Raw genomic sequence first — 20,859 nt, 5'->3', positions numbered from 1 at the left:
TTTTTAAATCAAATGAATAAGTAACAAACGAAAAACTAAATATTAATCAGTGTTTATGAAATTTTAACATAGATAAAAAAATTTAAGGTGAATTGAAATATAAAAAAAAAACTATCCTAAATATCACAAATAAAAATAAAATAATCCAATCGAATAAGAAACTGTGTAATGAAATATTTGCGAATGCTATTTGGAAATTAGAATAGTAATGGTATATTGAAGAGTTTTTAATTAGAAGTAAAAATTAAGGATTAAAAATATATTTTAAAATTAGAATGATTTATATGAGTTCGTAAGTTACATTATGAAAATCAATATTAAGAATATTATATAGAATCATAATATACGTCAAATTATATATGTGAATTTGTTTTTTTTTTTTTTTTTTTTTCAAACGGTCAAGATAAAATACAAAATTTGATGTTGAAATCTGATGTTTGTGAATATGAATGAGTCCATGTATGAGATTTATAGTTTATAAAGCAATTTTACATGCACCAAACATGATCAAAGAAACTATATGACAAATATCTCCCGTGATTTTCTAATGTTCACTTTAATAAAAAGATCATGCAACTTATAAAAAAATATGAGTATTGAAAGATATGAATAAAACAATATATACGATCTATCTTGAGAACTAATTCATAGTTGAGTATATTATATGTGAGTCAATATAAGGTGAAAAGAGAGTAAATGTTGGGAGACGACGAGTGAATCATAGAAGATAACAAGAAAATTTGTAGTAAAAAGTGTGAAAAAATATTTACCAACTATGAAAAGATAATTAAAATGAGTAAAGTAAAATATTTTTAAATTCAAATAATTCAAAGATTCGCAATGATAAAAAATTTAAACTAAAATTCCGCCCAACGCGCGGGTACATAATCTAGTTAAAAGAATTACACTATAAATTACTTAAGTCGAATGAAGTCTATGAAAAAGGAGTATTCTGTGTGTTCTCAACTTTTTCGGTTTAGTTCTGGTTTTGGATGGGCTCCCATCACAAAACAATTACAGCTCCAGATGATGTGTGGGCTGCCTATTTGATGGTAACTCTCTTTTGAAACTTTCACAAAATTTAATAAATATTTTTAGTTATATTGATAATTAATAAATGTAAAATATTTTCTCAGGGGCATCCAAATCATCATCACATGAGGACCAGCACTTTCGAAGATTTTGAGGATTTGCAACTGATTTTCGAAAGTGCTATAACAAAGGGAAACACCACGTTTGGACTTGGTGGTGATTAATTCAAATGCTGAAACTTTTGAAGAAGATGATGATCTTCAAGCAAGAGATGATGTGAACTATATGGAGATTAATGACAACGAGGTAAATGAAACTTTTCCCAAAGAAAAGTTGCCTACTAGGAAAAGATCTAAACCAAATAGTAATGGAGATCCATCAGATTCAATTAATCATGGTGAGTCTTCAGAGAATGTGCTAACTGAAATGATTGGAGTTGGCACTAACATCATAAATCTTATTCAACAAAGAGAAGAAAGATATCAAAGAGATGTTGAGTTTAGGGAAACTCAGAAAAAAAAAGAATAATGGTTGGGATGCCATCAAGGAGATCTCGGATCTGGAAGATCATATCCACTATAATGCTCCCCTAGTCACAAAGAGATTTACAACAACAGATTATGCTCCTCTAATAGAACCGATCAAGAAGCGTATTGAATCTTGGACAGTACGATATTTCTCTTTCGCGGGTCGTTTGAATTTGATATCTTCTGTCTTGTGGAGTATCTGTAATTTTTGGTTGGCAGCATTTCGTTTACCACGAGAGTGTATTGACAGAGTTGAGAAACTTTGCTCTGCATTTTTATGGTCAGGAGCTGAACTGAATACACACAAAGCAAAAATCTCCTGGGAAAAAGTTTGTACGTCGAAGCATGAAGGAGGACTTGGTCTGAGATCACTTAAGGAAGCGAATAATGTTTGCTGTTTGAAGTTGGTATGGAGAATAGTTTCACATGGAAACTCTTTATGGGTCTCTTGGGTGAAAGAAAATCTCCTGAAAAAATCGTCTTTCTGGTCACTAAAAAGCTCTACGAGTATGGGGTCTTGGATATGGAAAAAAATAATCAAGTACAGGGACGTGGCAAAGAACTTTTGCAAAGTTGAAGTGGGAAATGGAGAGAATACATCGTTCTGGTTTGATCACTGGTCAAGCTTGGGTTGCTTATACGACACTGCGGGTGCTAGGGGAATTATCGACTTGGGGATTAATAGAACAAGCACAGTGGCACAAGCTTGGTCTAACCATCAAAGAAGAAGACATCGCTCACCTTTTCTAAACGAGACAGAGGCTGCTCTGTTTGATAAGTGGCAGCAACGATCCGATAAAGATGACATTGGGCTATGGAAATCAAAGAATGATGTTTTCAGTCCAAAGTTTTCGACAAAGGACACATGGAATCATATAAGAACAACCTCTACCACAATTACCTGGCACAAAGGTGTTTGGTTTGCACATGCTACTCCTAAGTATATATTCTTTTTGTGTATGGTTAGAGGCTCAGGATCGGCTTTCTACGGGTGATCGCATGCTTAGATGGAAAGGAGGAACCCCGGGTCTCTATGTGTTCTGTAAGTCATGCATAGAGACCAGAGACCACCTATTCTTCTTTTGCGGCTACGTTTCAGAGATTTGGGCTTCGCTTGCGAAAGGCATACTCAAAGCTAACTACTCAACAGATTGGGCTCAGCTCATCGTCCACATGTCCAAAAAACCATCAAAATCGTGTGGAGAGTTTCCTCTCTAGGTATGTCTTTCAAGTTTCTGTCTACATGATTTGGAAAGAGAGAAATGGTCGCAGGCATGGGGAACAACCACACTCGGAAGCTCTCATCACAGCATGGATAGACAAGCAAATAAGAAATCAGATTTCGATGATAAGGAGAGTGGGCGACAGGCGGTACGATGAGGCGTACCAACAATGGCTCATTGCTCGGGGTTAAGATCAAGTGTTTCTCTAAGTTTCCTTCGGCTAATCTCTTTTAAATATTTTTCAAACTCTTCAAAATTACGATGCATTTGGTTGTAAAAACGTTATTTCTCTTTTAAATATAATTTAATATTACATTCAAAAAAAATATATAATGCAGTGAACAAGATCTACACGTTGAAAATGAAAGATGTATTTGTGAGCATGTCTGTGGAAGAACGCTTGGGTTGGATTCGCTGTAACAGTTAGCTTGTTATTTCCAATGCATCTAATAAGACAATTGTTTAAAATAAGTGCTCCAGTAGTAGTTTGTTTTAATTTAATCTATCAGTTTTGTTTTTTAATTTCACAATAATAATTGTTATTTGAATTTAAAATAATACATTTTATTAATAACTATTATTTCATTAAAGTATTCCTAAAGTGTTTCAGTTGTCTTTCTTTAGATCCTTACTATACGTGTTTTTGCTTTGGTCAAATGGCTATGAGTGGTGTCTAGTAGGGGTGGGCACGGAGCGGATATCCGGGCTTTTAGTGGTATTTGTTATTTGATTTGTTTTTTCCGAATACTAAGTTTTCCGATTCGTATTTGCTTCGTTAGTGACCGGATATCCGGCTGTTCGAATATCCGTTAAAATCCAAACTATTTGCCGGATATTCGATCCGTTAAGTATTTGTTTAAAATTAAACAAAAAAAAATTTAATAAAAAAATCTAATACAAAAATTGTAAAATTTTATTAAAAATAGTAAAATTTTATTAAAAATAGTAATATTTTATCAAAAATATATATATTTCTCCTTTAATTGTTCAAACTAGTAGTTCAAATAATTAATTCAGAGATTAAAAATTATAAAACGCTTACAAGAATAATAAAATTATAATTTATATATATAATAATCTATATATATGTATGTATTCCGGATCGAATCGGATATCCGCTAATTTGAATTATAGTATTTGATATTTGCTCCGATTTTTACGAATATCTATTTTTAATATTTGATTTGCTTCGAAAAGTTACGTATATCTGGATTTTTCAAATCGAATCGAATCAAATAACGGATCGAAGCGAATCTAACGGATATTTTGCACAGCCCTGTCTAGCTGAGTTTATTATATGTCTCTTGTTCTTCTATATATTGGTCAAATGCTTTAATTTTAATTATTTTTATTATCTTATATACTCGTAAGAAATGACGACACCACTCAAATATTAAAAATTCATTAATAAATTTGTTTTAAGTATTACTTACCTTTTCAAAATGACGTTTTAAAAATCTATACTAGTATTTTTGCAACACTTTGGTGACAGATGGGTAAAAATGTTCTCGGGTTATTTGGGATATCCGACCCGTTTCAAAAAATCCTTTACAAAAAATTTGTTGGGTCGGGTTATATTTAACCCAACTCATACACCGGATATTTCGTATTTAATAATTTAGATATTTACAAGATTTGATTAAGATTTAGATTTATGATTCTCCTATCATCTTTGTTTGATTTGTTTTTAACTGTTTTGAATCATCATATAATACATAAAGTAAAAAAAATCAATTTTTTTTCTGCATATATTGTGATTCAAAATTTTAAAAACGGACATATATTATCAATTGACGAAAATGTGTGTTCAACTATCTACATCGATTAAAATATTTAGACAATAATTCAGAATCATATAATAAATAAGATCAACATTAATAAAATAAATGAGTTTTTTGGCTAGACGGGTTTGGCGGGACGGGTTTTTGAATCAGCAATAATAAAAAGATTAAAATATCATTAATCCGCCGCTTTAATACGGATTAAATCCTTTTTTTCAATACCACCAATATTAGAGATATTAAATCAGTCTCATTTAGAAAAGAATGTATAAAACCAAAACTTGTCCCGTGGTATAATGTTACTTAATAACAATATTTATAAAATTTTAAAATATCATTAACATGCCGCTTTAATACATATTAAATCTTTAGTTTATTAAAATATAAATGTCTTAGAGAATGATATGATTTGTAAACTTTTAATATAATAAATAATTATTAAATTTTAAAATAGAAACAAATCACGGTACGGGTAAGAAATTACGGAACGGGTTATATTTCGGAAAGGATTTATATGGCGGACGAATTTGAATCAATATTTATATAGCGCTTTAATACGGGTTAAATCCTCAGTTTATTATTAATTGTCTCGTGGACTCGTGGTATACCGTTACTTAATAACAATTGTAAACTATAATATAAATAAATATGTTATAAGAAGATACAATTTACAAAATATTTTTATACTAACTTTAAAATTAAATAATCCTGCTGTGTACCGTGGGTTAAAATCTAGTTATTGTGGTAAGATAATAAAATATGATTCGTTGTATAATTTAAAAGATTACAAGTTTTGTTACCGCATATTATTCTTATAGATGATTTTTTAAAATAGATTTCTGAAACAATTTAAATTTTAAATTATTGTTTATCATAAACTCTATCGATAGTGGAAGCCCCCTTGGCCCATTGGTTGACCAAGGGTTAATTAATGCTTCTACACCAAGAGGTCTGGGGGTCGAGTCCCAGATATTGCGATTTATTAATAAATTTGCAGATTAAAGGAGACAAATGTGCAGGAGATCTCCAGCGAAGTACAATTATAGCCGTTCGCCAGGATTCTACGCCGAGAGAAGTGTCGTCAGGTCATGGATCATTGAAGGTATCCGTCAAGAGCATGAAGAAGAAAGTGTCATCTGTCGTGGATCTAATAAGGGTCAGAAGGAATTGTCCGTTGTAGAATCGTCTATGTAACAGTTCTCATAATTTGCAATAAATAATAAATCTAGACGTCAAAAAAAAAAAAAAAACTCTATCGATAATATATCATAGAATCCCTAAAGGATAGTATTTGTTAAACTTACTTCTCCTATATAATACCTTGAAATATTTCACTTCTCAAAGAAAGATAACAACGACCACTTTTTAAAGAAAAACCATTATCACTCCTTCGTAAGTTTCTCTCAATTACTTTAATATAATTTCTGCATTCTTCAAGGTAGAGCTTTTTTCAATTTTTCAAAGATTAATTATTGTTGTTCGTTTTGATCGTTCAGTTCCTGATGGATGATAATATATATAAAGAGGTAGAAGACACAAATATCGATATCGACCAAATAGATGATGATGATTTTGATGCGACCATATTTCTAATGGTGGTAATGATGATGGTAGGAGCTCAGATTCATAACACACGACGACGTCTCATGGGTGATGATTACATTGATCGTCCGATTCGGTGATCAGTCACAAAACTTGGGGAACAATATATACGAAATGTATTAAGTGAAGATCCCCAACATTTCCGGGTGTGATCAGAGACAAAACTGGTTTGAAAAACACACACCTGTCACCACATATCTGTCGAAGATATGCTTGCTATCTTCTTGCTCATCTTTGGACAAAATGCAAGATATTGCTACAATAAAGACACATTTAAAAGGTCCAAGTTTGCAGTGAGCACAAGCTTTAATAAGATTTTAAGAGCTTTGGTTATAAACTTATAATAGCTCCAAGTCAGATGGTGAAACCTGATGGCTTATTGCCAATGAAGATAAGAGAAAGCACACGATTTTATCCATATTTTAAGGTGTATTACTTCATCCCTTGTTCAATTTGACCTTTTTTGTTCTTTCTTCAAAATTTTACTAATTATATATTTGTATTTATTACAAAATTGTGTTGGAGTGATAGATGGCACACATATACCAGCAACTATAGTTGGACGTGACGTGGCAAGTTATCGTAATCGAAAAGGAACAATATCTCAAAATGTTTTAGCTGTATGTAACTTTGATCCGGAGTTTATCTATGTTCTGAGTGGATGGGAGGGTTCAGCTCTTGATTCAAGAGTGTTAAGTGATTCATTAACTAGAAGAACAAACAATTTCCATGTACCAGAAGTAAAACAGTTACAATTTTTTTATAGATCATATATCTTATAGTAACATATATAATCCAACTTTTCAGGAAAATTATATCTAGTTGATTGTGGATTTGCAGATCGTCTCAATTTTTTTAGCTCCATTCCGTGGTGTTAAGTATCATCTACAGGAATTTGCTGGTCAAGGACGTGATCCTGAAACTCCAAATGATTTATTCAATCTTCGCCATGCTTCTTTGAGAAACGTGATCGAAGAGATACTTGGAATCTTTAAATTTCGATTTACTATTTTTAAATCAGCACCTCCTTTTTCTTACACGAAACAAGCTGGATTAGTCCTAGCATGTGCAGCGTTGCATAACTTTCTTCGCAGAGAATGTCGATCAGATGAAGGCGACTTTCCTGTGGAAAATGAAGGCAATGCAGATAACAATGAAGGTAATGCAGTGAATAACAATGAAATTGATAGAGAAGAACCTCTTGAGACACAAGAGCAGGACAGAGAAAACACAAATATGTGGAGAAAATCTATGGTTGAAGACATGTGGAAAGATGCAACGAATTTGGAAATTCATTGATAGATAAATTTTTTTAGTTTTCAAGGTTTGCATTTAATAAAATTTTGTCAACTACGAAACTATAGTAGTGGTTGTTTTCTGTTCAATTGACTTATTTATAGAGACTTCGTCATCCCTTACAAAACTTGAAGATCATAATGCTCCCGGGAAGGTCTTTAAACTCAAGAAGGCCATTTATGGTTTGAAGCAATCCCCGAGAGCTTGGTACCACAAGCTTAGCATAACCTTGTTGGATAGAGGATTCAAGAAATCGGAGGCCGACAACACTCTCTTCACTCTACCAAGCAAGGAAGGTATAGTAGTCATTCTCGTGTATGTAGATGATATTATCATCTCCGGGAATGACAAGGTGGGGATTCAAGAGACTAAAACCTTTCTTAAGAGTATGTTTGATATAAAAGACCTTGTTGAACTAAAGTACTTCCTTGGGATAGAAGTTTGTAGATCAAAGGAAGGTCTCTTCTTATCTCAAAGGAAGTACACCCTTGATCTTCTTAGTCAAGTAGGTAAACTTGGAGCAAAACCAGCTAAAACTCCCTTGGAAGAAGACTACAAGGCCAATCGTAAGGGGGAGCTTGACAACAAGCCTTTCGAAGATATCACACAATATCGAAGACTTGTAGGTAAGCTCATTTATTTAACCATTACTAGGCCTGACATTTGTTTTGCCGTGAATGTAGTGAGTCAACACATGCAAGCTCCCACGCTACATCATTGGAACATGGTGAACCGCATCCTCAAATATCTCAAAGGAGCTCCGAGTCAAGGCATTTGGATGGGATGCAACAAAAATACGGAGCTGGTGGGTGTTGGGGTCGGATCCCACACATCTTCGGTAGGATCCACTTGGATCTGTCCACGTCATTATTACATAATAATCCTCTTGGATTTCTAGATGTTTTGTTGCCGGGATTGAGCTCGACCTGTCGGGAGTTCGATTCAGTTTATTAAAGAGCTCGATCTTTCCCAGTACAGAGTTCGCTCTTATTCAACATACTGTTTGCATAAAAGAAGGCCGAAGCGAGGAGAATATTATTTGAGGTTCGCGGCAGCGTCAAGACGCAAGAGTTCGGAGTCAACAAGAAAGAGTTCGGAAGATCCACGCGAAGCCCAAGATAGTTCAAATTCAAGCCGTTTCGGTCAAATTGTAACCTATATGATTAATGCGGATCAATGCAATTATGAGCAGTAAATGACCGCATTGATAATGTTTTCTCTATAAAAACAACCTCAAACGCATGTGTTTGAGAAGAGAACAATTTTTTCCCTCTTACGATCAAATAATACAGCATACTCTTTCTTTTACAATTTTGCAAGGCTTTTTACTATTTTATTCTTGCCAAGTTCTTTCGCTTTATTTAGTTTCTTGGTTACTTTTGTTTTCAAATCCTTATTTTCATTTGTTGATTTTAGAGTTTTTCTCCACAAAAATACTTAAAGACAATCGCGTGTGAATCCTACATCCATATTTTGGCGCCGCCTGTGGGGATTTACCGCAAAACTCTTTAATCTCAAAATCTCTCTTTTTCAAACCAAGAAACTATGCTGATCAGCAAGCTTTGAGCAATGCAATTGCCTCGCTTACTCAGTCAACCACCGATCTGACCAATCAGATGGGTACACTCGCTAGTGCCAATGCCACTTTTGGTGAAAGGTTAAACTCAATCGAGCAAACTTTAACGAGTGTTCAAAATACTCAAACAAATTTGTCAAACACGCAGAACGTTGTTTCAAGCCGGTTAGATAATTTGTCCTCAGTACAAACGACAGCGTATCAGCGCAGGCTATTCCAAACTCCCACATAAAACAGATTCGGGAGCACTCAAACTCCTCCTACGGGCCGTCCTGCTAGTACTAGCAATCAGACAACTGTAGGAGATGGGTCCAATCCAACCGGGGATGAAAATCCCCAAAATCAAGGCAATCCTGCTATTGACAAAGGACTCCTTATGGAAGAACCTGATGTCATCTTTTCCGATGATTTTGTCAAAGTTCGTCAAGAGCTTGATGAGATGAACTCTAAGTTTCATCAGGCGACCAGTTCGGCACCTGAGATCGATCGAGTAATCGAAGAAACTCGACGAACACCCTTCACTTCGAGAATCTCGAACCTTCGGATCAAAGATTCTCGGAAGGTCAAACTACCAACTTACGATGGTAAAGGTGATCCTAAAAATCACCTCACTGCTTTTCAGATCGCTGCTGGCAGAATTGATCTAGAACCAGACGAGGAAGATGCCGGATATTGCAAACTATTCTCTGAGAATCTATCTGGATCGGCTTTATTATGGTTCACTCAGTTGGAGCCTCAATCTATTGATAGTTTTAAAGAATTGTCCGCTGCATTCCTAAAACAGTATTCCATGTTTATGGAAAAGGCAACCTCTGATGCAGATCTATGGAATTTAACCCAAGGTCAGAACGAACCACTTCGCAAATATATCGCTAAATTCAAAGAAGTGATAGCCAAAATTCCTGGGGTATCGCACGCTGCTGCCCTTTCTGCTTTAAGGAACGGACTTTGGCATGAATCCCGATTTCAGGAAGAAATCATCGTCAATCGTCCGAGCACTATCCAAGATGCTTTATTCAGAGCTACTAATTGGATGGAGGAAGAAGAAGAAAAGCTTAGCCTCGCTAAAAAGCATCGGCCAGCAAAATTGGTCGTTGGAAATCCAACTAAAAAATTCGAACCAAAAGATCAAAAACGGTTCGGAGTTAATCCTGCTACTAATGCCGTAGGAAAACCCTCCCCGAACAAAAGAAGATACAATTCTTCTAATACCTGGGTTAGAGATGAGAGTGCCTATTGCGATATTCATAGAGTAAATGGGCATTCTACCAAAGATTGCAGCGTACTCAAAAAGCACCTCACCGAACTGTGGGCGGCTAGAGAGCTCGCTAACTTCAATATCGAAGAGTTTGTGGAATCTTATCATAAAGAAAAAAAAGATTCCGAAGCGTCCAATCCTCCTGAAAAGAAATATAAGCCCAATGGGCCCAAAACTCCGAACACTCCTAAGAAAAGGATCGATGTTATAATGGGAGGATCCAAATTGTGCCGAGATTCGATCAGATCAATCAAAAGACACAAGAAATCAGCAGCAATTCAAACCGCTGTGGGTTTCCAGTCAAATGAACAAACACCTCCTATCTCTTTCGATAATTTGGACACTCAAGGATTAACAGGACCTTATGACGATGCTCTTGTGATAACTTTAGATGTTGCGAACTTCGAAGTAAAATTGATACTGGAAGCTCGGTAGATCTCATATTTCTAAGCACTTTGCAAAGAATGGGAATCAGTAAGGCTGACATTATCGGTCCACCGGCACCATTAGTAGCTTTCACGAGTGACACATCTATGTCCTTGGGGAACATAAAACTACCAGTACTCGCTGCAGGGGTTCCTGAAATTGTAGAATTTATTGTTTTCGACCGTCCGGCCGCTTACAACATAATTCTCGGAACTCCGTGGATTTACCAAATGAGGGCTATACCTTCAACTTATCACCAGTGTGTGAAATTTCCAACTCCTGCAGGAATCGGAACCATTCGTGGAGATTAGGAAACGTCGCGATCTTGCTACCTCATGGGACATCGTTTAAAGCTTAAATAGCAATTAATGATAAACGCTAAGCAAGAAATCACTTCGCGTTACCCAAGTGGTCTCAGTTCAAGTGAAGTTACCACAGAAATTGAAATTGATTCCGAATTTCCAGATCGAAAAGTAACAATCGGTACTACTTTAGATTCAGAAATCAAAGATCAGTTGGTAACATTTCTAAAAGAAAATAAACATACTTTTGCCTGGTCGGTGAAAGATATGCCTGGAATCGACAAAAGTATCATTTACCCATGATTTAAACGTCGATCCTAGTTTTAAACCAATAAAGCAAAAAAGAAGAAAACTTGGTCCAGACCGAGCTCAAGCGGTCAATGACGAAGTTGATAAGCTTTTGAAAATTGGTTCCATCAGAGAAGTGAGATATCCGGACTGGTTAGCAAACCCCGTGGTAGTCAAAAAGAAAAACGGAAAATGGAGAGTATGTGTCGATTTCACCGACATTAACAAAGCTTGCCCGAAAGATAGCTTTCCTCTCCCACATATCGATCGGCTCGTTGAGTCAACCACTGGAAATGAACTCTTAACATTTATGGATGCATTCTCTGGATATAATCAGATCATGATGAATCCCGAAGATGAAGAGAAAACATCTTTCATAACAGATAGAGGAATCTATTGTTACAAAGTTATGCCATTTGGTCTAAAAAATGTCAGTGCAACATACCAACGTTTAGTTAACAAAATGTTTTCAGAACATTTGGGCAAAACGATGGAAGTATATATTGATGATATGCTCGTGAAATCTCTTAAGAAATCCGAGCACATCACACATCTCGAGCAATGTTTCAAAATTTTAAACAAGTTCGGAATGAAATTAAATCCAGCTAAATGTTCCTTTGCCGTGCCTTCTGGAGAATTCCTGGGGTACATAGTCACAGAAAGAGGGATAGAAGCTAATCCTAATCAGATTAACGCTTTCCCCAAGAAACATAAAGGAGGTCCAACGATTGACAGGCAGAATTGCTGCATTAAATCGTTTCATATCAAAGTCTACCGATAGATGTCTCCCCTTTTATCAAATTTTGAAAGGGAACAAAAAATTTCGGTGGGATGATCAATGCGAAGCAGCATTTGGTCAACTCAAAACTTATCTGACAACACCGCCGATTCTCTCAAAACCTGAATTAGATGAGAAACTTTATCTCTACATTTCAGTTTCTAACCATTCCGTAAGTGGGGTTTTAGTTCGAGAGGACCGAGGTGAGCAAAAGCCAATTTTCTACATAAGTAAATCTCTTACTAATCCAGAAACGAGATATACCATGATGGAGAAATTAGCTTTAGCAGTGGTCATATCTGCTAGAAAACTCAGACCTTATTTCCAATCCCATCCTATAGAAGTACTAACTTCCCATCCGCTTCGCTCAATTCTTCACGGGCCAAGTCAGTCTGGTAGGTTAGCAAAATGGGCAATCGAACTCAGTGAGTACGATATAGAATACATAAGTCGAACTAGCACAAAAGCACAAGTTCTGGCTGATTTTCTAACCAAACTACCATTAGATGATGGAATCTTTGTTGAAACAGACTCTACATGGAAATTACATGTAGATGGATCTTCTTCTAAACATGGATCCGGAATCGGCATTAGGCTCGAAACTCCGACAAAGGAAATAATCGAGCAATCATTTCGATTAATGTTTCCAGCTTCGAACAATGAAGCAGAATACGAAGCTCTCTTAGCAGGATTTCGGTTTGCTCTTGCGATTGGAGCAGAAAAAATAATAGCTTATTACGATTCTCAGCTAGTTGTAAACCAGTTCGCTGGAGATTACGAAGCTAAGGCTCCTCGAATGGAAGCTTATCTTTCGGCTGTCAAAAAATTAGCCAGAAAATTCAAAGAATTCGAATTAGTTCGAATACCTAGAGGAGAAAACACTTCGGCAGACGCTTTAGCTGCCCTAGCTTCTACTTCAGATCCTGAACTCAAACGAGTTATCCCCGTTGAATGTATTTCTTCGCGAAGTATTTCGGTTGAAGAAACAGAAAACGATAACATTTCGGCGGCCGAATACATCGAAACTCCAAAACAAAGTTCCGGAAATAGTTCACTTGTCATCATCAGGTCACGAGTAAAGTCTCAAGATGACGAACTTACTCCACCAATGGAACTTCCTAAAAGAAAGTCAAAAAGAAAGTTAAAGGATCAAAGGGTTCCCATTAAAGAACCGTCTCGAACCGAACAGTCACTTACAGGTGATGTAGAGGTTCAGGAGTCAATTGAAGATCCTGATATTCCTTTCGAACCCGAACCAAGGAAGTTTATACTCAAGGATAATACTTCCGCTAATGATTGGGGGGCTGACTGGAGGGTACCCATCAAAAATTTCATTCTTAATGGAGAATTACCATCTAACAAATGGCAAGCTCGCAAATTAAGAATCATCAGCGCTAAGTATTATATAGTTAAAGAGTCATTGTACAAGCGAGGCGTTAGTGATCCTTATCTTTTATGTATTTTCGAACCCGAAATTGAAATAGTGACAAGCGAGGTCCACGAAGGGCTTTGTGGTAGTTATTCTTCGGGACGAGCAATGGCTTTCAAAATCAAACGGTTAGGATATTTCTGGCCAACTATGATTTTAGACTGCATTGATTACGCCAAACGGTGTAAAAAGTGTCAGATGCACGCTCCTTTTATTCACCAGCCATCTGAAATTCTATCACATATATCCGCTCCATACCCTTTCATGAGGTGGTCGATGGATATAATCGGTCCGATGCATCGTTCAACACGAGGCGTCCAATACTTATTAGTTCTAACGGACTATTTTTCCAGATGGATTGAAGCTGAAGGTTATATAAGCATACAAGATTCCGTAGTAAAGACATTCTTGTGGAAACACATTATTTGTCGCTATGGAGTTCCCTACGAAATAGTAACGGACAATGGTCCTCAATTCATTTCAAATGATTTTGATGATTTTTTTTCCGCTTGGGGAATAAAACTTAGCTACTCAACGCCGAGGTATCCTCAAGGAAATGGAAAAGCGGAAGCCTCCAATAAAACCATTCTCAGGAATCTTAAAAAATGCTTGAGTGCTCAAAAAGGTGGATGGTATGACGAGCTGCAACCTGTGTTGTGGGCTTATCGAACAACTCCGAGGCGAGCAACGGGTGAAACTCCATTCTCATTAGTTTATGGTTTTAGAATTATCAACAGTTGACCGCTCGATACTATAACTCATAGTTGAAAAACAGACCTTTAAATGTAGGAGACTTTGTTGTAAGGCGAGTTTTCGATAATACAAAAGAAGAAGGAGCTGTAAAACTCGGTATTAACTGGGAAGGCCCTTATCAAATCACTGAAAAAATCCGAAACGGTGTATACCGTTTACAAGACCTTGATGGAAATCCCGTTCAAAGGCCTTGGAACATAATCAACTTGAAGAAGTTCTATTGCTAAAGCAAACACATTCGAACTACGATTTGGCTTGATCCTATTCTGGGTACGTAGGCAGCTCGTTAGTCACGAGTCCAGCTATAACATAAAAATAAAAATATTATTCCAGTCATGGAATCCTGTTTTTATAAATTCGATATTCGAGCATGAATATAAAGATACGTTGCAAACAATGTATAAATAAATATTTCTTGCTAAGCTAAGGCCAGATCTGGAAGGGTCTTGAATTACGAAACAACTCCGCTCCTTGACCAGCGAAGTCAACGATGCTCGTAATGCAACATGGCATGTTTCCGTACTCCTGAAGTCCTAGTTCGATCCAATCGGAAGGATGGGCTTCGAGGCGATGAAGCTCGCGAGATATATCGAGGCGACGTTTCTCTAGCTCCATTATCCATTTCCTAATCTTTTTCTTCTCATCTTCGAGCTCGTCATGCCGAGTGATAAGCTGAAGAAAATAAAACGCTATGTTTAGCAATAACAAAAAGAAGTTAATCACTAGGATGAAAAATACCTTATTGATAAACTCCTCAGCCTTAACACGATCTTGAGGCAACAATCTCTCGATTAGAACGATCGGAACCTGAATGCTAGTTCCCTTCTTCAATATTTGTGAATCTTTTGGTTCGCCAGACTCTCCTGCTTTTATAAGCTCGATGTCCGACGTCCTCAAAGGATCAACGCTCATCACTTTGAACAAATCTGAAGGATTCTCTGATGAATTACCTCCCTTGTACATTTTTGTAGAATTGTTGTTGAAATTCAATGACAGACTACACCCACTTTATACTCGAAAAATTATTCGATTGCATTTAAGAGGATTAATTGACGATTTCCCAAATATGAAATTACGATTTTCATGGCAAATGTAATCGAGTTAATTGCTAATTATATTCCCTAGATTAAACGCATTAAATATGATAAGTTAATCGGCGAATTTAAAGTAAAAAGGGGAATGTAATTAATATTTTTGGGCCTCTAGCCCAATAGTTTTTTACATAATATAAAAAAAAAAACTAAGAAGGAGGGGGGTTCGCAGGAGGAACTTTGTCTGATGGCGAACCATCTTTGCGTTCGCCGGGTTCGAGGCTCCTTTGGTAGATATCCCAATGCTTCTTCAGGAACCTAATGTGTTCTCGAAGACAGCCGGGAATGCGGGCGATAGAATCAAATCCCCTCCTCTCCCAGTTGTGAACGTCCGACTCCAAACGTCGGATCTTCCTTTCTACTCTAGCAATCCGATCCTCAAGGATACGGCGTTTCGCTCCGAGACGTTGCCTTTCAGAGCAGAGGAAAACGTATCTTTCCGTGATCTGTAAATAACAGATACATTACAAATCTATTAAGTAAAATCTTGAAACTATTGGTACTAGGTTCAAACCTGCTCCATGAATTCATGGCACTCGATCTGTTCCTCCCGGGACATGGAAGGAAGAAAACAAGGAATAGCCACCCCTTGTGGAGTGAATCCATCCCCCGACGGGAAAAGAGATTCGCTTGAAGGGAATCGTGGTGAGTTAGGACCAGAAGGTTCGCCTTGGTGAGAAGTCATCTTTGATCTAAAAAAGAAGAATTACAAAGTTCTTTATAAAAAAAATATTGGAAAATTTCCAAAATCCAACTCTCCTTTTATAGAAAAAATATGTAAGGACACTCACTCGAGTATTTATTGAAAAAGAAAGTTAAACGTCAATCTATTGATCTGACTGTTATGACCTCTCGATTCTCGTGTACATGGACAAATAAGACCTACGAAATATAGGTTATTCAAGTATCACTTAACACTTAGTAGGCGAACTTAATTTTGAACTCGAAATTCGAAGACAATCAATAAATGGTATCACACCTTTTTATCTCTTAGGGAAAGCAAACAGTTCTCACTAGAGATTTCCCTAATCGAACACATTTGAAGCATTGCAAAGTGTTCTTGTAAGCCGAGCTGTAACCTCGCAACCGAGAGACCGAGGAAAAATTCTAATGTTTTTTCTTTAAAAAAGGCAAGTAGGTCTGATCAGCCTATCTCTCCTATAATCCTGAACCACTTCGATTAGGAGGACTTTGCAAACCCTCCAGGTAAAATCGATGGTTCCCACCAAGATTAAATATTTATTCCTAAAGAAATTTTAATCGAAAACCCCCTTGGGCAAATTATTCAAAACAGTAATAGAAGCCCCCTCAGGCATAAAATTTGGAAAAGAAACAAACGGCCCCATGGCCAACAAAGCGAATTTCATGTCTTTAAATTAAAGGGACAATCCCCACATAAGGTGAATGCAATCACCATCATTCATTCACAGGCGAACCGCTTTCTTCTCTTACTTGACTTGAGACAAGAGCACCCCCAACGTCATCGTCTTGAGTCGCGAGAACCACTTCAGGGTTAAGCGAGCTAGCATCGTGAGGAGTCTCGTTCCTCGATTCAACATCGTCTCCCATAATCGAGGAGATGACAAGCCCCTGATCAGAGAGCCTCTGAGCTCGTCCCGAGGAGATTCTGTCAACATTGGTTCCGAACTCATTAAAATGAGCACGAGGAGAACCGGTTAACACCATCTCGTCCAAGGACGAACCAATGTTTGGTTCGGTCAATGGAGGGGAATCAGCGAATTCAGAAGCAAACTGCTGCAAATTCAAATATGGCTGAGGAGCGGTATTTAGCTTAGCTACAGTCTCAGCTAGCTCAGCACCAACCGTCTCTCTCTCTTCAGCCAAATTGACTTTTCCGTCCTCTATCTCTTTGATCAAATCGAGATTGGTTTTCATTTCATTGCGTTCGGAGTTAAGCTTGTTCCAAGCTTTGTCTGCAGCGATAAATTCCTGTACAGCAAGAAGAAACTTTTGCCCAGCTCCCTTAACCTCCTTCCGAGCATCGTGAGATATTTTGCGAACATCGCGATCTTTCAGTTCGGAAAGAGACTCATTTTTGCGTTCGAGCTCCTTAGCAGCTACTTTAATCTTGTTAAGCTCTGATCTCAGTAGCTCAATCTCGCCTTTTGCGAAGTTATGATCAGCAAGGGCAGTCTCTAGCTTTTGCTTTGTCTCAATCAAAGTCCTCCTTTTCTCCTCACCGGATCTTTCGAGTCTCTCGATCTCTTCCTGGCGAGCCGAGTCAAGGCCAGCAGATTCTTGCACAAGCCGACTGGAAGATTGCAGTTTTTCAATCTCTCCTTCAGCGGCAGCAACTTTCTTGGAAACTTTGGCGAGCTCCTCTTCGTAAAAGTTCACAATGCCATTCACATCCAAAGTTGCCTAATAAAAGAAGTTTCATCTTTAAAAAATATATATATATATATATATATATATATATATATATATATATATATATATATATATATATATATGTTTTCTTTCAAAATCGGCTGTTTAAGGATGCAAACAGTCAAACCTGGGAAGAATGAAATGAATGACTGATGTACATCTTCTTGATATCAGGCTTCCACCAATCAAAGGATGGAAGCTTCTTCCCAACACGGGTGTGGAAGCACCTAAACATATTCCCGATCTTCTCTTTATCTGGAATAAAGTTAGTTGTGTGAGAATTGAGTTTTCTTTGAAGAAAGAATCTATTAATCTCAAACAACAAAATGATAGTTAAAGGTTACCGGCTTGAGACGAATCTCTGGCAACCAGTCCTGAGTTCGGAGATGATCGAACCCTAGAGGTATTGCCCCGGGGGCGTCTAGGGGGTAACATCCCTGAACCCAGCGGTTCCTTCAAAGCAGTTCCTGAATCAGGATTTGCATCCTGAGCTTCAGCAGGTTCAGGAACTGGAAGATTCGAAGGAGCGGCTCTGCCCTTCCTTGTGCTCTTGGGACGTCCCTGGGGCAGGGGTCCAAGTTCCTCGGCCTTCCTCTTCTTCATAAGAGAGGTGTCACTTGCAAGGCCTTCCTCCTCAACGATGGCAGCGACCATGTTGTCTGCTGCTGGGATGGAGGGAGAAGCATAGTTCACAGCAACTGCCATTGACTTTGAACCTTCGAGAGATCCATCGTCAACCAGGAGAGTTTTCCGGTAGACCTTGTCGTCTCTGGTGGAAGTTGCATTTTTCTTGTCTTTCCCAACTAGAGAAATCTGATCTTTGAGCTTCTTGTTTGCTTCTTTGATCTTTCTCCTATCTCGGGCATTCAAACTCGAGAGATCAATCCCAGCAGGAGGAGGGTCGACGGGGTTAGTAAGGCCCATTCTAACAGAAAATCCGGCACCGTGAATCCTTTCCAAATTAAAGGAATTCCAATTAACTGGCCTCTCCAAGACGGCCTTGTAGAAGTTGAGAAAATCGATGGATGGGACTGGTCGAATTTAGGGACCTGCGAGAAAACATGGAAATGTTAAAACGCAGTTTGAAATAACATAGGAAATTTATTCAGTTAAGTCCTAGTTTCTACCTAAATTCAATGACCAGTGGACTCGAAGGAGTTCAGAAGAGCTCTGAATAGAAAAGTTATTTATACGGAAGAAGAACCAAAACTTCCTCCAGGCGTTGTCCTTTAAGGGCAGGCTGTCAATAAGATTCCGATCCGCGATCAGATAAAGGGCATAATACCCAGAAGTTCGGGATTCGCGAGCCTGGAAAAGTTCCAAGAGTTCGCAAAGTCCCAACGAATAGCCAGCCTCCGCCGCAACAGTAAAGGTACACAAAAGATACCGAAGCATGTTGGGTGACATCTGAGAGAAGGCAATTCCCAGATGGTTGAGGTAAGTAAGAAGTATCTCGGGAAGGGGAAAGAATAAGCCGCACCCTTTGAAATAAATTTCATAGGCGCAGCAGTAACCATCTCGTCCCGACTCAGGAGACTCGAAGGGCTCTGGAACTATCATCTCCACCTCAGGAGGGATGTGACATAGTCTACGAAGATCGTCGAGAGAATTGACAGTCGATTCACTCTGAGGGTGAAGATCAAACTCATCTCCAGTATGGATTTGAGGTTCGGATCCTTCACCCATGAGAGCTTCGAGGTCATCAACTTCATACTCGCGAAATTCGGAAGAAAGGTTCGACATTTTACAAAAAGGATTTTTTACCGAAAGGAAACAATGACTTCTGTAATAAGAATGAAAGTTTTCTAGGTAAAGAAGATAAGATGGAAAAGTGATTTTACCTCTTAGAACCCTAAAGTATGATGGAAAACAGCCTCGAGAATATTGGGAAGTGGGACCTTTCAAGTGCTGAAGCCGAGTACCGGGCCATGAGAAAGCTCACAACTGAACTTATGTGGTTGAAAGCTCTCCTCAAAGACTTCGAAATTGACACACCAAAGCCAATCACCATGCATTGCGACAATCAAGCCGCCATTCACATCACCTCCAATTCAGTGTTCCATGAAAGAACGAAGCACATTGAGGTGGATTGTCACAAGGTCCGAGAACAAGTCCAACTTGGAGTAATCCTACCTTACTACACCGAAACTGAAGAACAATTGGCCGACATCTTCACCAAAGGAGCTAGCACCAAAGTTTGTGAGTATATTCATCACAAACTTGGCCTCGTTGACCTCTCTCGGTCATGATCCTCTTAGCCAAATATCCCATACTCTTTTTCCCTTGAGTGTAGTTTTATCCCATGTCGTTTTCTACACCAAGGTTTTTAATGAGGTGGTTGAATTTGGATCCAAGCTTAACCTTGATACATCCACAGTTAGCTTGAGGGGGAGTATTGAACCAAATGATGAAGTAGAAGACTTCCGGGTCAAGAAGGATCAAGATGGAAGTGTTCTATCTAGACTTGACACAAAGGAGAACCGGGCTTGATGAAAAGACAAGACCATCCGTACACATGAAGCCAAGACTGTCCGTACAAGGCCGTCCGTACAAAATGAGGAGAGGCCGTCCGTACGAAGTTGTGCTCGGCCCATTGGGATCTTCATAAGCCTCTTAGGCTTATCCAAAGCCTCTCAAAGCTTCTAGAAGTCTCCCGATCCTTCTCTTATAGCCGTTGCTCGTTCAAGGAAGGAAGAAGGCAAGAACCCCTTTATCACGTGGTTTGCTTTTGGATAAGACCGTTGTACATGGTTGAAAAGTAGCATATCCTTCTAGAATATTTGTTTTGTATAGCCCTTTAAAGGGAACCTTTGTATTTGCAAAATTAAGTAAGAAGAGATAATCTCTCTCTTTCTCATCATCAAATCTTTTCCTCTCTAATCTCTCACACTCATTTCCGCAACTCTTAGTCCCATTCTCGCAACCTAATCTCCACATTCTTACATGACTGAGTATAAGAAAGAGAAATGCAACCCGGATACTGATTGCTAAAGTAGCGTAGATGGAATACAAAAAAACTCACAGGGACTTCGTCCTCCCTTACAAAACTTGGGGAAGCCATAATAAGCTTGTGTAGGGTTCTTGAAGTCCAATATGACAAGATTGG

At 37.9% G+C, this 20,859-nt stretch overlaps 3 protein-coding genes across 3 annotated transcripts; 2 read left to right on the top strand and 1 right to left on the bottom strand.

The window, feature by feature from the left end:
* The first annotated feature begins 792 nt into the window (after positions 1-792).
* Positions 793-3,209, top strand: LOC9311642 (uncharacterized protein At2g29880). Its single transcript, XM_002877202.2, is given in 7 exon segments — positions 793-801; positions 901-1,012; positions 1,015-1,052; positions 1,137-1,256; positions 1,258-1,545; positions 1,547-1,608; positions 3,110-3,209. Coding segments are annotated over 7 exon segments (729 nt in total).
* Positions 3,210-4,274: 1,065 nt separating this feature from the next.
* LOC110228497 (putative nuclease HARBI1) lies at positions 4,275-7,506 on the top strand. The gene is given in 4 exon segments (XM_021026141.1): positions 4,275-4,278; positions 6,697-6,873; positions 6,973-7,016; positions 7,018-7,506. Coding segments are annotated over 4 exon segments (672 nt in total). The 3' UTR covers positions 7,465-7,506.
* Positions 7,507-16,778: 9,272 nt separating this feature from the next.
* Positions 16,779-18,677, bottom strand: LOC110228495. Its single transcript, XM_021026140.1, has 3 exons — positions 18,098-18,677; positions 17,881-18,008; positions 16,779-17,744 (listed from the first exon to the last, which is right to left on the bottom strand). Exons 1-3 carry the CDS (start codon positions 18,675-18,677, stop codon positions 16,779-16,781), a joined length of 1,674 nt encoding a protein of 557 aa, XP_020881799.1.
* Positions 18,678-20,859: the final 2,182 nt, after the last annotated feature.

The sequence above is a fragment of the Arabidopsis lyrata genome (assembly GCF_000004255.2).
Source record: "Arabidopsis lyrata subsp. lyrata unplaced genomic scaffold ARALYscaffold_5, whole genome shotgun sequence".
NCBI lineage: Eukaryota > Viridiplantae > Streptophyta > Magnoliopsida > Brassicales > Brassicaceae > Arabidopsis > Arabidopsis lyrata.
This window is presented reverse-complemented; position numbering and strand designations above follow the sequence as displayed.

Coding starts and splice junctions, on each gene's coding strand:
- LOC110228495 (XM_021026140.1), bottom strand. CDS start 18,677: ATGGGCCTTACTAACCCCGTCGACCCTCCTCCTGCTGGGATTGATCTC. Junction 18,009..18,097: donor CAGAGATTCGTCTCAAGCCG/GTAACCTTTAAC, acceptor ACTTTATTCCAG/ATAAAGAGAAGATCGGGAAT. Junction 17,745..17,880: donor ATTCATTTCATTCTTCCCAG/GTTTGACTGTTT, acceptor TTCTTTTATTAG/GCAACTTTGGATGTGAATGG.